The sequence below is a fragment of the Perna viridis genome, chromosome 8, assembly GCF_037379345.1.
Source record: "Perna viridis isolate PV_CMFRI_1.1 ecotype Kerala chromosome 8, ASM3737934v1, whole genome shotgun sequence".
NCBI lineage: Eukaryota > Metazoa > Mollusca > Bivalvia > Mytilida > Mytilidae > Perna > Perna viridis.
This window is the reverse complement of record NC_142452.1, coordinates 17,755,749-17,769,082: the sequence shown is the minus strand read 5'-3', so window position 1 is coordinate 17,769,082 and position 13,334 is coordinate 17,755,749. Positions and strand designations below refer to the sequence as shown.

The 13,334-nt window shown below is 31.1% G+C and overlaps 1 protein-coding gene across 9 annotated transcripts; it reads right to left on the bottom strand.

The window, feature by feature from the left end:
* Positions 1–414: 414 nt before the first annotated feature.
* Positions 415–9,915, bottom strand: LOC148609591 (mitochondrial inner membrane protease subunit 1-like). Of its 9 annotated transcripts, none has more exons than XM_088540706.1 (6): positions 9,406–9,914; positions 8,502–8,637; positions 6,969–7,057; positions 5,278–5,419; positions 4,727–4,840; positions 415–1,800 (listed from the first exon to the last, which is right to left on the bottom strand). In XM_088540706.1, the coding sequence occupies exons 2-6, from the start codon at positions 8,598–8,600 to the stop codon at positions 1,741–1,743; spliced, it is 504 nt and encodes a 167-aa protein (XP_088396832.1). In that variant the 5' UTR covers positions 8,601–8,637; positions 9,406–9,914; the 3' UTR covers positions 415–1,740. The 9 variants fall into 9 exon arrangements, with proteins under 9 accessions (XP_088396832.1, XP_088396834.1, XP_088396833.1 ...); XM_088540708.1 differs by having other exon boundaries at positions 9,453–9,914; XM_088540707.1 differs by having other exon boundaries at positions 9,470–9,914.
* Between the last annotated feature and the right edge of the window lie 3,419 nt (positions 9,916–13,334).

Genomic DNA, 13,334 nt, shown 5'->3' with positions numbered 1-13,334 from the left:
CTTTAGTTCAGATTTGCTGATGTGTCATCTTTATCTTCAAATCTAATACATGTAATTATATTTTATTATGATGTCTATATTGTATATGAAGATCTTTGCTTTTGTTTTCCAGATTTTGCCATGCACTTGGGTTTTATGCCTTTGAGTTGTCCTTCCATTTGGATGCTTCAATATTTTTGCCAACAATTAAATAATTTTCTTTGTATTTGTCCCAATAAAGGCCTAAACAATTCAGCTATTGAGTAGCTGTTATGTAATGTGTATTAACATTATATTGTGCATTATGTATATTGGGTTTGCAATGTTTTGGAATATGTTCAAGTATTGCTGTAAATTGCTGGTTAGATTATGGGATATTTACATTACTTTTAAGTCAACTAACCATAATCATATCTTAATTGATTACATCAGTAATGCTACGGATATGATATCTTTAATCATATATAATTTCATACAAAATACATTATTTACCAATGTAAAAGTCATGAAAATTAAAATAAAAATAAATATGCAGCAAATATGTTCAAGGGGAGGCAATTCAACTGATATCATTTAACTAGTGTATCTTAAAATTAGGTAACAGAGCATCCTGAAAAAGACGAAACATTTTAACAAATAGTTCATGTCCTGTCAAATGGTTTATGAAAAAAATATTTTTTATTGAAAATTTTTTGTAGAGAATCTGAACTAGAAATTCTATATACTTTCAAAACTTTTAATAAAGAGCTTTGTGAAGCGCAGCAGGAAACGACTGCAGAATGTTGAACTCTATTCACTTGGGCCAAGTGTGGACACAATTTTAGTCTTCGACACTCTTATGCATTTGAATTTTCACTTCACTGTGGACACAACAACTGGTTTTGACACAATATTGCACAAAATTAAAATACAATTAAAGATGAAAGAAGTTCAGCTTTATGGTTCTTTTGCCTTCAAACCCTATAACTAAAATTATGGCATAAATTGAACATTAATGAGTATGCTGCCACATAATGGTGAAAAACAGGGTTGGCAAAGTTTTAAAAATGGCCATACTCAAAAATGATATTTTGGATTCTGCTGATAATTGAACTTAACCTATATTTTATGGTACATCCTAAAAAACTGTGCAAAGTTTCAAAAAAAAGGCAGGCAGGGGTTTTCATTAGCAATCTATTGCATAAAAAAAATTTCAAAATCAGACCCAAATAAAAAGTTGTTTTTTTCCAGGCAGAGATTTTCAAAAAGAATCTTAAATTAAATCAGGTGCAACTTAAACTGTTAACTGTCTATTTTCTAAAACAGAAATGCAAAAAGAAACATATTGACATCAGAATCATTTAATTGACGATTCTGATGTCAATATTTCTATCTAAAAAAAACATTTCTATCAATTCTAACATCACCACACATTTTCCCCTTTTAACCTTTATTTTCAAAAGAGATGGGCAAACATCTAAAAAAAACTATAGGACCCTTCAACTTGTCCCTAGCAACAATGTTTAGTAATTTCAAAAAGATTGGAAAAGTTTTTCTCAAATTATCGTAAATAAACAAAAGTTGACAACAATTACAATAACAGGGTGATACCATCATTCCTCTACAATTTGTTTTTGGTCACATAAGAATGACCATTTAAGAGGTCAAATTAAAATTACAAGTGTAATAACACAGTATCAAACAAGCTCATCTTATTCCCATGGTAAACTTTAGTCTCAATGAAATTCTGTAATGTCTAATCAAGCCCACTTTTAAAGGTCATTACCATTTCTTCAATTCATCAGGATGTTTCACAAAACCCATATTTGATACTGGCCAAATCTGAAATATGCCAAACATAATGAAAATGACTATTTCTTGTTATACAGACTCCTACATTTTACTAAAGTGTTTTGGACTATAACTTGTCATGAGATCTGATTTAAAATAAATCACTAAATCTAAAAAGACTGATAAACACAAGGGACCATGTTGGCATGTACATATATTGATTAAAATAAAAAAAAAAGACATAATCATTTAATTTTGGGGCAATAATTTTACATACTAATTTCATTGGTAATTATATAGTGGTATGATTGTAGAACAGGAATATAACTATTAACTCTTTTATATAGCTGTTAATTCTCCCGTATTAGCCGTAGACTCCCACAAAATCTATGGAAAATAAAGAATCTCCCATATGACAATGTAAAACTTGTGAGAGGTTTTTAATGGAAAAAAAAAAAATGAATTTTTTTTTAAAATTGCTTTAATGTAAATTCTACCACATGAGACTATGTGTTGATGGAGAATGATCTGTTTCAATGGTTACAATACACCAGGTATTCGTTCCATTGAAAAAACAATGGTATATTTATATGCCTTCAATGTCTTTAGGTAAAGCTTTACTTTTCAATATGCCTCCAAGATAAATACTTCCTATCTGCACTGTCAACAATACTATTCTGATTTTAATGAATGAAATTTGATCCCTAAATAGATTTTATAGACAGAATTTCATACAAGGGATAGAAACAAATATAGATTTTTAGGTTTTATGCAATTACAGTTCATTGGCAGAAATTCCATTATAACATTATATATTTACTTTTAAACTGATGTTGTTATCTGTCTTTTTGTGATAGTGTGTAAATATTCAGAATTTGTGATAAAATTTATATTTGAATACTTATTTGTAATTTGAATTAATTTTATTATACTGACTTTAGTTTGATTTAAAATCATTAATATATTCATATGAAACTTTTGTCTTTATTTAACACAGATTAATTACGGATTGTAATTGATTATGAATGTGTATTTTACATAGAACCGCACACTCTTTACTATTTCATTGGTCATATCTCTTTTGGCGGTTTATCCCTTTTTGGCGGTTTATTCCTTTTGAAGTCCAGGTAGTTGCGGATTTATGTTCAAGCCGAACACATGTACCTGATTTCTTCTGTTGCTTTAATTTGCAGTTTGATATTTTCTTATTCATGTTGGAGGAATTCTACAGTTAATTCTGGTCAGTTTATTACTTTATCTTTACATTTTCGGTCATCATTCTACTAAGTTGTATTATTGATTTACATCGTTTCATGCACGGGTAACTTTCAATTTTAACATGTTATCGTAGTCAGAATGTGTATTGGGCGAATTGTGTGTGAATTATGTAAACTTTTAAAAGTAAATGTAATTTTCTAACAGGCATAATATTTAAGGTACGAGTTATTGATTTATGCCTGAATTAAATAACTTGATTTTAAATAAACGTAATGATGAGCGACTGAGCGAAATGAGTCCGAGAGTAAATGAGTAAATTTTTAGATTTGATAAAATACTTTTGAGTTACATTTTTTTTATTAAACTTGTCTTGTCAGATATGAATTTCAGTGTATACAAGTCTGTGCAAAGTAACTATACTTTAATATTTGTTGTACAGGTATTATGACAGATTTGGTAATCTACCTTATGATGTAATAACCTTTGTACCTCATATAAGGTATGGTAAATCGTTCAGTTTGTATTTGCTTATTTTACATTTGCTTAGTATTTTGCTTTGATTTGCTTTTGATTTGCTTAGCTTAATTTTGCTTAGTTAGATGCTTTTGCTATTTGCTTTGCTAATTGAGTTTTCTTTAATATGCTTATTTTTACATAATATTGAAGTTAACGAATGAGAGTAACTATTTTCATTTTGATCTTTTGGCAAGTGTTATGCTGTTTCTAAGGACACAGAAAAGTAACTTTCGATCAGATAATATTTAAGTATTCAATTTATTAATTTTATGAATCTGTGATGCAATTACAGTTCAAGCAGTAATTTTTGAATGACAAACGTTTTGTAAATCTATTAGAATGATTTATTTCATGTTTAGAAAATCAGAAACTTATACATATATTTTCTTGTTACTAATTGTGATATTTTGTTACAGGGCTTATTTCTAAATGCTTCATAATAAACTATCCAGAACTATCTTACAACATTGTGTCGACTATTTAATGCCTAACATAATGCGATTACATTTTTATAGAAACCTTACCAGTTAAACTTTGGAAAAGTTCATATGAGAGATTCTCTCCCCTCATTGACACTGCCATGCAGGAAATTTTTAGGTAAAAGCAATTTTTTTGTATAGATTCAATTGTTTAGTATTTGTTACAGAAAATGTAAAATCTTATTTTTCATGTGGGAAATTATGAATTGCTCATTGATTTTGTGGGAGCCCCCCCCCCTTAATGTGGGAGGGTTAACAGGTATGAAGAGGCGGCTTTACAAATGTTTAGAAATATAGACAAGATTAATGCCATTACTATATCAACTAGTGTTACTGTCTACAGAGGACAAAGAAAAATGAAGACCATATACCTTGACCACTAAAATGGAATTTTATTACAGGCTATCATTCATTATTTATTGACCACACGGTATCAAACTTGTATTTTTTAATATTTCAATACAAGACAGAGAAAGACTCTGCATTACAATTATGCATGCAAGTACATAATGTAGTTTTATACTTCAGATATATAAAACCTATCAGTGTGACAATTGTTAAATACAAATTTTATAACCTAATAATCACCCAAAAGAATAATATTTAACCACTGTTAAAACCTTAAATAAAACCTTCCTTCCTAAAAGATCTGTCGGATTTAGACAAAGACATTTAGTCCCTATTACTTTACCATAACGAAAACCCTCTTTGTCAACAGACCAGCTGGATTTAGACCATGATGTTTAATGTCATTTTTGCCTTACCCTAAAGAAAACCCTCCTTGTCAGCAGACCAGCTGGAATAGGACCATAATGTTTACAGTCATATGAATTACTCCTGTTATCTCCTTCTAACCAGACATACCCTTTTGGTATCTTCTACAAAGACATGACATCATCCTATCAGTAATTGACAGCAAAAAAATTACTTAATACAATGAAAATCTTACAAATTGTTTTAAAATCAATTAAAGAACCTTAATGAGAATGCTCACATACCTAATGCATTCAAATATTGGACTCTCAAATAAAAAGTATTTGGAAAAAAAATAAGTTCAAAGGGCCTTAATTCATAGAAATACCAACAAAACATAAATTTTGATCTGTAACTCAGTATGGTGCATTGTAGACTCATATACTAAAAATCTCCTCAATTAAAAAAAAATGATAACAATGTCTAAGCTAGCCAAAATAGAAATGTTCCTGTTTCCATCACTCTCCCCCTCCCCCTTTTTGTACTTTTCTTCAATACCCATTTCACTTCAACTGTGTGTCACCGCCCTACGTTTCTAGGTGGGAAACTGATTACTCTTTACCTGCTGAATTTCACAGTTGTCATCTGAGGTATCATTTCCTTCATCTACTGTAACCCATACTCTGTCTCCTTCCATAGCAACCAGTCGTTTACATATAAACTCTGTTGGGTCAGTTGGAGACTTGGCTATTACTATATCACCCCTATGAATGAACAGTGATACATGTCTGAACAGAACCACTATTAGACCTGAAGTAGTACTCCAGCTAAGAATCATGCAAAATGTGATTCATGGTTGAAAAGCCTACTTATTTTAATTTTTGATATTTTGTTTAAAACCTTATACAAAACAGAAATTAACATGTGGCTTTTCATGTAACCACTGTTCATAGGAGATATAAATTATATATAATTTACTGTAGATTTCAAAATAAAGGGAAATAACTCTGTAAATGACACTAAAATACAGTAGAAACTATTGGATTTTCAATGTGAATTATCTCCTAAGAGCAGACAGATTAGAATGAATGATTATACATTTCATCATATAGACCTATAAAGCAATTTATATACTAAAATAACAAAAATTAAAATATGTAGCATTTTTTGGGGTGTATCACATATAACAGAATTTACATGATTCTTACAAAGACTACTACTTCACAATTGGTTCAGTTTGGACAGGTGTTTTGTTTATCAAGGTTAAAAAAACTTTTAAACAGATGTTCATGTAAAGACTTTAATTAGTGTCTGATTTCAACAGAGTTTTGGAAATATTCAGGATTAGGTTAAGACAGGTTTACACTAAGGCAGCAAGCTTTGTTAGGAAGGAATATAAAGGAAACTGTTTTTCAGTTCACATGAAAAAAATTGGATCATGTCTCTCCTATCAAAATCATGTAATCTTGGTGGTTTCACTTCATCCATGTTTTTTTTTCAATATGTAGTTTTACATTAAATATTATTACATTTAATATTACATCAAATATCATGTAACTACTAAAATACATGTACTACACACTCTATATTTGAATAGAAAAAAAATTGTTAAGATGGGTGGTGGTTGGACTTGTTACAAGTCCCTCTTTTTAAATTTAAGAATTTATGAAAATAGTTCTTTAATTGCATGGATCTATCAATTGGTGTGAGAGAGAAGGCTTCTTCTACAATCAACTGTTGTAAGAGAGGGAATCATAGAAATGTGACGAGTGCGATCATACCCAACTTTAAAAAAAAAACAAAAAAACTTTGATTTACATCTTAACTTGTAATTAAAGAGAAATCATGCCAGATAACCAAGTAAAATTGCTTATCGGTGATCAGTTCATACCCCCATTCAGAAAACCTGGCTAAGGCCCTGACATCTATGTCTTGAGTGCTTCTGATCAAAATCAAATGGTTGTCATCTAACAATGTAAACCATCCAAAAAATGAGTAAATTCTTGAATAAAAATAAAATGTGAATCCAGACTCTGACATTCTTTTTATATACCCGAACTAATTAAAAGAGAAAATATTAACACCTTACATGTATGCTACATGTAGAATAAAATTATAAAATATTATAAGTATAAATAAAAATTAGTAACAACATGTTCAGTTATTGTGGGAAGTGTGAATGGCAGACACAAGTATACCATTATATGTCCTTTCATCTTTTAAAAAGATACATGTACTTTATCCATATATTTTCCATATATTCAATATAGCACCAAAAGGTTTAAAAAAAACACTCAACATGCAAGTGCTTACTTCTGTAATGTATTTCTATGGACAGTAATATTCTCTGCTAGCACAACATCTTGGTTAAATAAAGTGGGTTCCATTGATGATCCAGCACACTGAAAAATGCATACAATTCATTACTGTTCATTACTTTGCAAAACAAGAAAACTATGAGCAAAGCTCACTTGACAAGCTCCACTTCCCAGATATCATATTAGAAACCCCATAAGTGATTTAAGGCATTCAGACATAAAAACAAAATAAGAGGAGCACAATAGCATCATATGGTAAAGAACTTGTGTAACTTTCATCAAATTCTGTTCAGTGGTTCCAAAGGAGTAACCGAGTTGCAAATTACAAAATAGTCCCCCTAGGTAGACCAATGGCAAAGTTCATGTTTTGTATCAGGAAGCCCCTAAGTCATTAGATGAAAAAAATAAAATAAAAAGTGCACAATGACATCATGTAATAAAGAATCACAATGGCATCATGTAATAAAGATTCTGTGATAGTTATAACCAATTTCATTCAAAGGAGTTGAGGATTACAACTGGAGACAGTTCAAGCTTAGCACTGGGCATTAAAAGCTGGCATGTCAATTTTTGTCCAAATACTTTAATATACCAGTAGCAAGTACATGTAACATATTTTATTATCATGAATTAGTGAAAGGACTCAGATCAGAGATTAATAACATTTATTTATTATACAACTATTATCTTACATTTTAATTTTTCTCTTGATCAAGGCAACTAATTCTACCATTAACTGATGTGAAAACCTTATACTTTGTGTCTTTATACAATTTTGATTGAAGTATGAAAACATTGGAGTGTACATTTTTTTAAAATTTATTTTGAAGTTATTTTCTGCTATCAGCATAAGCCATATATTGATATGTTGTACCAATTGTAGTCATTTTTCTTGTTGTGTGAATGTACTTTAATTAATAGTCCATTATCACCATCACAAATCTTTTAAAATGATCTGCAGTAGCAATTTTGATAAGCTGGAGGAAGTATTAACACTACATGTACATTGCAGCTTGTTACATCTTTAATTTTTAGCCACAGCAATGGTTTGTGACAGGGAATTAAGGTGGTCATAGAACTTACCTTAAATAACATGTATGATACATGCAATATTGTCCTACATGTACATCAAACATCTACATAAAATGGTTTGATTCTGGATACAATGTATATGTGTACCACATAAATCAAAGTTTTTCTTGAAATTTAACAAAGTTTAAATTTGGACCCCAATTTATACCAATTTAAAATTAAAGAATACATCCTCAAATTAAGAACATTTGTACTGCAACCATTCTATTTGAGCAGTCAAAATGCATTGACTGTATATTTACAGGTGATATACAGTCACTGACTGAATACAAATTTTAGTCAAAAATGGGATTGGTTTAGAGAGGTTTAACTGTATAACTAATAATATTTTAGGAGACCTATCTACCCTAAAAAATGACCTAACATATTGTTTTAGGAGACCTACGTACCTACCCTAATAAATGACCGGACATACTAATTTAGGAGACCTACCTACCCTTACAAATGACCCGACATATTTATCAGTAAGGATGACAAAACACCCTATCTGTATAAATCTGACTGAAACCTTCTCAATTCTTCTTAGCCAGTTCATTTCACATCTTATTGGAAGATGCAGAAAAATAAGTTATCTGAAAAGAAATCAGAAATATTGGTCAGCAGCAGATCCAGAGATTTTGAAAGGGGTTCTAAAAATGATTTAGGATAAAAAGGGAAGGTTCTTTTAATGCTCAAATTTTGCACTACTTAGACAAACTTTCCTATAACACAGGGAAGGGGGATTCAGACTCCCCCTCTCAAAAAAAAAAGTCTTCCCTGGGATCTGCCACTTTTTGTAAAAAAGAATTCATCATTTATTCAATAGTGAAAGAGACCTATACTTAAAAAGATAAGACACTTGTTAATTAGTCTGTTTATTGATAAAATTATTACACAGTGGAGAACGAGATTCCCTGACCTTTCCACTTAATCATTAGACTACTTTTCCTCTTTTGATGAAATGATCGAAAATAAATTGTAGCAGGCACCCAGAAGACTTAAAAATGGGACACTGAAGATTTTATTCAATTATCTTTAAAAATAAAAAAAGTTGTAATAGGTTAATGTGAAATAATGATGAATTTATTTTGAATTATTTTCATTTTCATAAAAATCAGGGAGTAGATAACTTGTTTTCAATAATTCTTTTTTGTTTGTTTTAAAAAGAAAAATATGATATGAACAAGAAGCTAAGATATCATAGAATATGAAAATGAAAGTTTCATTTTGATAATTGTAATACTTTTTAGTTGTGATCATTTAAAGTCAAGTTGTCATTGCAAATTAAGTAAGTAGGAGATCTCAATCACTGCTGCGTGTTTATATGAGATTTCAGTTAGTTGCAAAAATAACAGGCTTACGTCATGGGGATCTATCATGTTTTCATTATTTTTTTCCCTTTTCTTACAATATTGAATTTTGTACTTTAATTGGCAGCTGTTTACTGTCTGCATACAAAAAAAATTAACTTCGTTCTTTTGTTGTGTTGATCTAAAGTCCATGAGCACTTTTTAAATTTGTCGTGATGTTCCCACAGTCAGTGTTTCCACTGTCATTTGTGTTAAGATGTTCCAGTCGTCAATCACTCGATTAGAGAAGATTTTTTCTCCTAGTCGGCTAATCATGTATGATGTAATGTCAGTACTGTTCTCCTTGGTATTCAGAAAATAAATGTGATTTATTGGAGGCAATTCCAGAATAGGGCTTTTAAACTGATTTGAATTACAAATTATCAATTCTACTCTTCAGACATAATGCTGAACCAGATTCTGGTAGAAGTTTTCATACATAAAACAATTATGTTTTCAAAAAATCAAAGGAAAACCGTAGCAAACACTGGGCTGATATGTCTGGGGGAATGAAGCAACAATTAATATTTTCGTTCTGTATTGTGTAAAATCGTCCCATTACTTACCCGCCCCACATCTAATGGGTATTTCTCTTGCATGGGTTCCATATTTAAGGGAACAGTTGACAACCCTACATTAACAGTGAAAGATTCATTGAACGATGAGAAAAAAAATTCCACGCCTAGAGTCCTACCAAATATGTGGTGTTCTCTTACATGTTTGTCTGTTTTGGTTTTGGTTTTTTTTTTTTGCTTTTGTTTTTGTTTGTTAGTTTACTTGTTTGTTTTTTCTTTAGAAATATTTTGTAAACTGGTCGTGTGTTGGGACAATGCGTAATTTTATGTGGTTTTGATAACAAAACACCGAAACAGTGTGATAAATTATATATTTAGTTTTATCATGGTAATGGCACAAGAAATTGGAGAGGGTGCACTCAACTTTTCGGTAGAGAAATGCCGATTAATCGATCTAGAAATGGTACCTGTTTGATATACTTCTAATCCTACCATGTATACCGACCCTCTACGTAACAGTGTAAAGAGTCTGAAAAATTCCAAACGATGTTAGAAATGTCAAATTTGCGAAGCAAAATTTTGGTCGTTCCCTCCGCGGGAACTCGTATCGCTGTGACATCTATGACAACACCGCCTGCACTAAGTCCAACGCCATAGACCACTCGGCCAGCTAGGCTATATTAAAATATAGTTTTCGCAGGCCGGGTCATTCCTCCTCGTAGGATTAATCTAGGGCTGTAACTTAGTACACGATGTATGGTAGTACGGGACAGTTCATCTAGGTGCTATTATGTAGGATAGAGGATCAAATTAATGATGCATGTCACAACAAATCAATATTATACAACGTCTCAGAATGTGACGACACTATTCACTACACTGCTCCATCGGATCAAATTGATACAGGGAAGATAACGTAAACTTATAGAAGGGTCTGAAAAATTCCCAGCGATGTTAGAACTTTTGGTCGCTCCCTCCGCGGGACTCGAACTCGTACCGCTGTGACATCTATGGCAACACCGCCTGCACAATCCAGCGGTTCTAGTGGTCTATAAAACTAAAAATAAACACCCACACGGAATTAACAAAGAACATTAAGTTCTTCCTGTTTTGTATAGTTACTTATATCAGTGTTTGTAAATATTTTTAGTTTTATAGTTCAGTATTCAAGATCAACACAAAACGTGTGTCTTTAACACAACGTTCAAGATCTTTGTTAACTGTAGATAAAATTTTATACGTCACATGTACAGGTATTCACCTGATTAGGCAGTGAGTTGTGTTCACAGATCATTTACTTTCAATGAATATGAATACTTTATTCTCATAAACATATGTTATCGAAAAATTGCAAACATAATATAAAATGATACAATTTTACAGTGCATGTGTAACAAGAATGGTACATATTTATGTAAAAATATTGTTGTCATCTAACCAGGAGGGACGACCTTAAAAAGAGTAACTTTTATAAACTTTGCCAAATTTTCTAAAATAGCGACATGAGCAGTATTGAATAATGTGATAAAATTGATAATAGTTGGCCCAATTTAACAATAAATTGGGAGGAATTTTTTCCTTTTCTCCCTTAAAAACTTGCAAGAAAAAATATAATGAAATTCGTCACCTATATCGTGTGAATCACAGAACGTACGTAATCTCTCGTTTCTAGGTGTATCTGTCCACCTCCCCGCTTCAATTGGTAATATGTGGGAGCTACACCTAAATTTACATAAATAAAACATCAGATATGATGGTAAAATAGATATATATTTTTCAAATCCAAAGTCTACCTTGAATATCCTATAATTTAATGTTTTTGAAGAGTTGAATACATCAGAGGACCAATTTTGTTTGAACTGATCAGTTAGTCTTAATTCAACACATTTTTCAATCCAATCGGCGGAAAAATACTCTGGGTTACGCCAAACATTCGATACACCACACTCATCAAAAATATGTTTAATGAATGCCAACCACTTGCTTTCTAAGCCATAGTTTACAAAATTCACATGCAATAATTTACAAAGAATAGAAGAAAATTTATTCTCATCTCCATTTACTAAACGACACCAAAATTTTATCATTCTAATCTTTACCGATAATGAAATAGGAAATCTCCCTAGCTCGCCGTATACTATACAGTTCGGTGTTGATTGTTTAAGATTCAAAATAAGTTTGTAGAATTTTAGTTGAACCTGCTCCAAAATATCAAGATTTTCAAAACCCCAAATTCCTGAACCGTACAAAATAATTGGTAAAACGGCTTTTTCAAACAAATCTAATTGACATTTAATAGATAAATTATGTTTACGACAGTTTTGTAATAGACTATACATGGATTTTGTTGCTTGTACTTTCAACTATTTTCTAGTCGTAAGAAAACTTCCACTTCTAGCAAAAAAATATTCCTAAGTATTTTTAATCATACACACCCAGTTTACTTAAGGCAATGAAGATGGTCATTTGTTGACTGAAAATTTTGCTCATTATATATTTCATTATAGTGTATTAACACCACCATGGTCCGATTGAGCAATTTAGCGAATATAGTCATTTCTATTATATGCTGGTGGTTTGACGGTATTGTCTTTCTTTGATATGTTCTACGCTAGTTTTCAGTAACTTTCTTTAATTAGATATCTTATCTTGTTTATATGCATATATAGTGTGATGTTAAGGTTTATTCCACAGAGAATATTTGAGTAATTTATTGAGAGGTTTTGTTTACTGTTTCAGCTTATATTTTACCGTAGCTAACATTAAAGGGGATGGTCATGGCCTTGTAAAACTAGTTTAAACCCACCACAGACATACGACTGTCCATAGCTAGTCGACATTGGTCATTCATGTGTTTGATTTCTAGTTTATTTCTAAGAAGTATTAGCGTTCTGTTACCGTGGATTTTATTATTTTGTTTGGCCTTTCAGCGCTACACTTTTACACTTATTTTATGAAGACACTTTGGTGATCTCTGAAAATATTTACTATTTTGTATTCAGGTTATACGCTGTCCATAGCATTTGTTGCCTTTCACAATAACATTCTTTGTGAATCCTTATTGGAATGTGATGCATGTAAACATGTACTACTTTTTAACGCTCACTAAATACATAAAATACTGTTTAAGTTAAAATAAAAACACTACAGTTCCTTTTCCAATCACAATCTGCGAATTTACTTCCAGGAGAAAGTGTTGCAGTGAAATTCATTTGAGTTGAAAGTCGAAATAAGTTTCATTACTAGACGTAAAATATACATCAGTAAATGTTACATAATCATACCCAAACTCTCGACCATGAGGTGTTTCGAACATCTACTTGGATCAAAGGATTCTCTAATGACTTATTCTAGTGATCCTGGCCGTGTTCTTTATTAGGAGCCCTAGCCATATTGATAGTTTGGTTCCATTATTATATGAAGGGT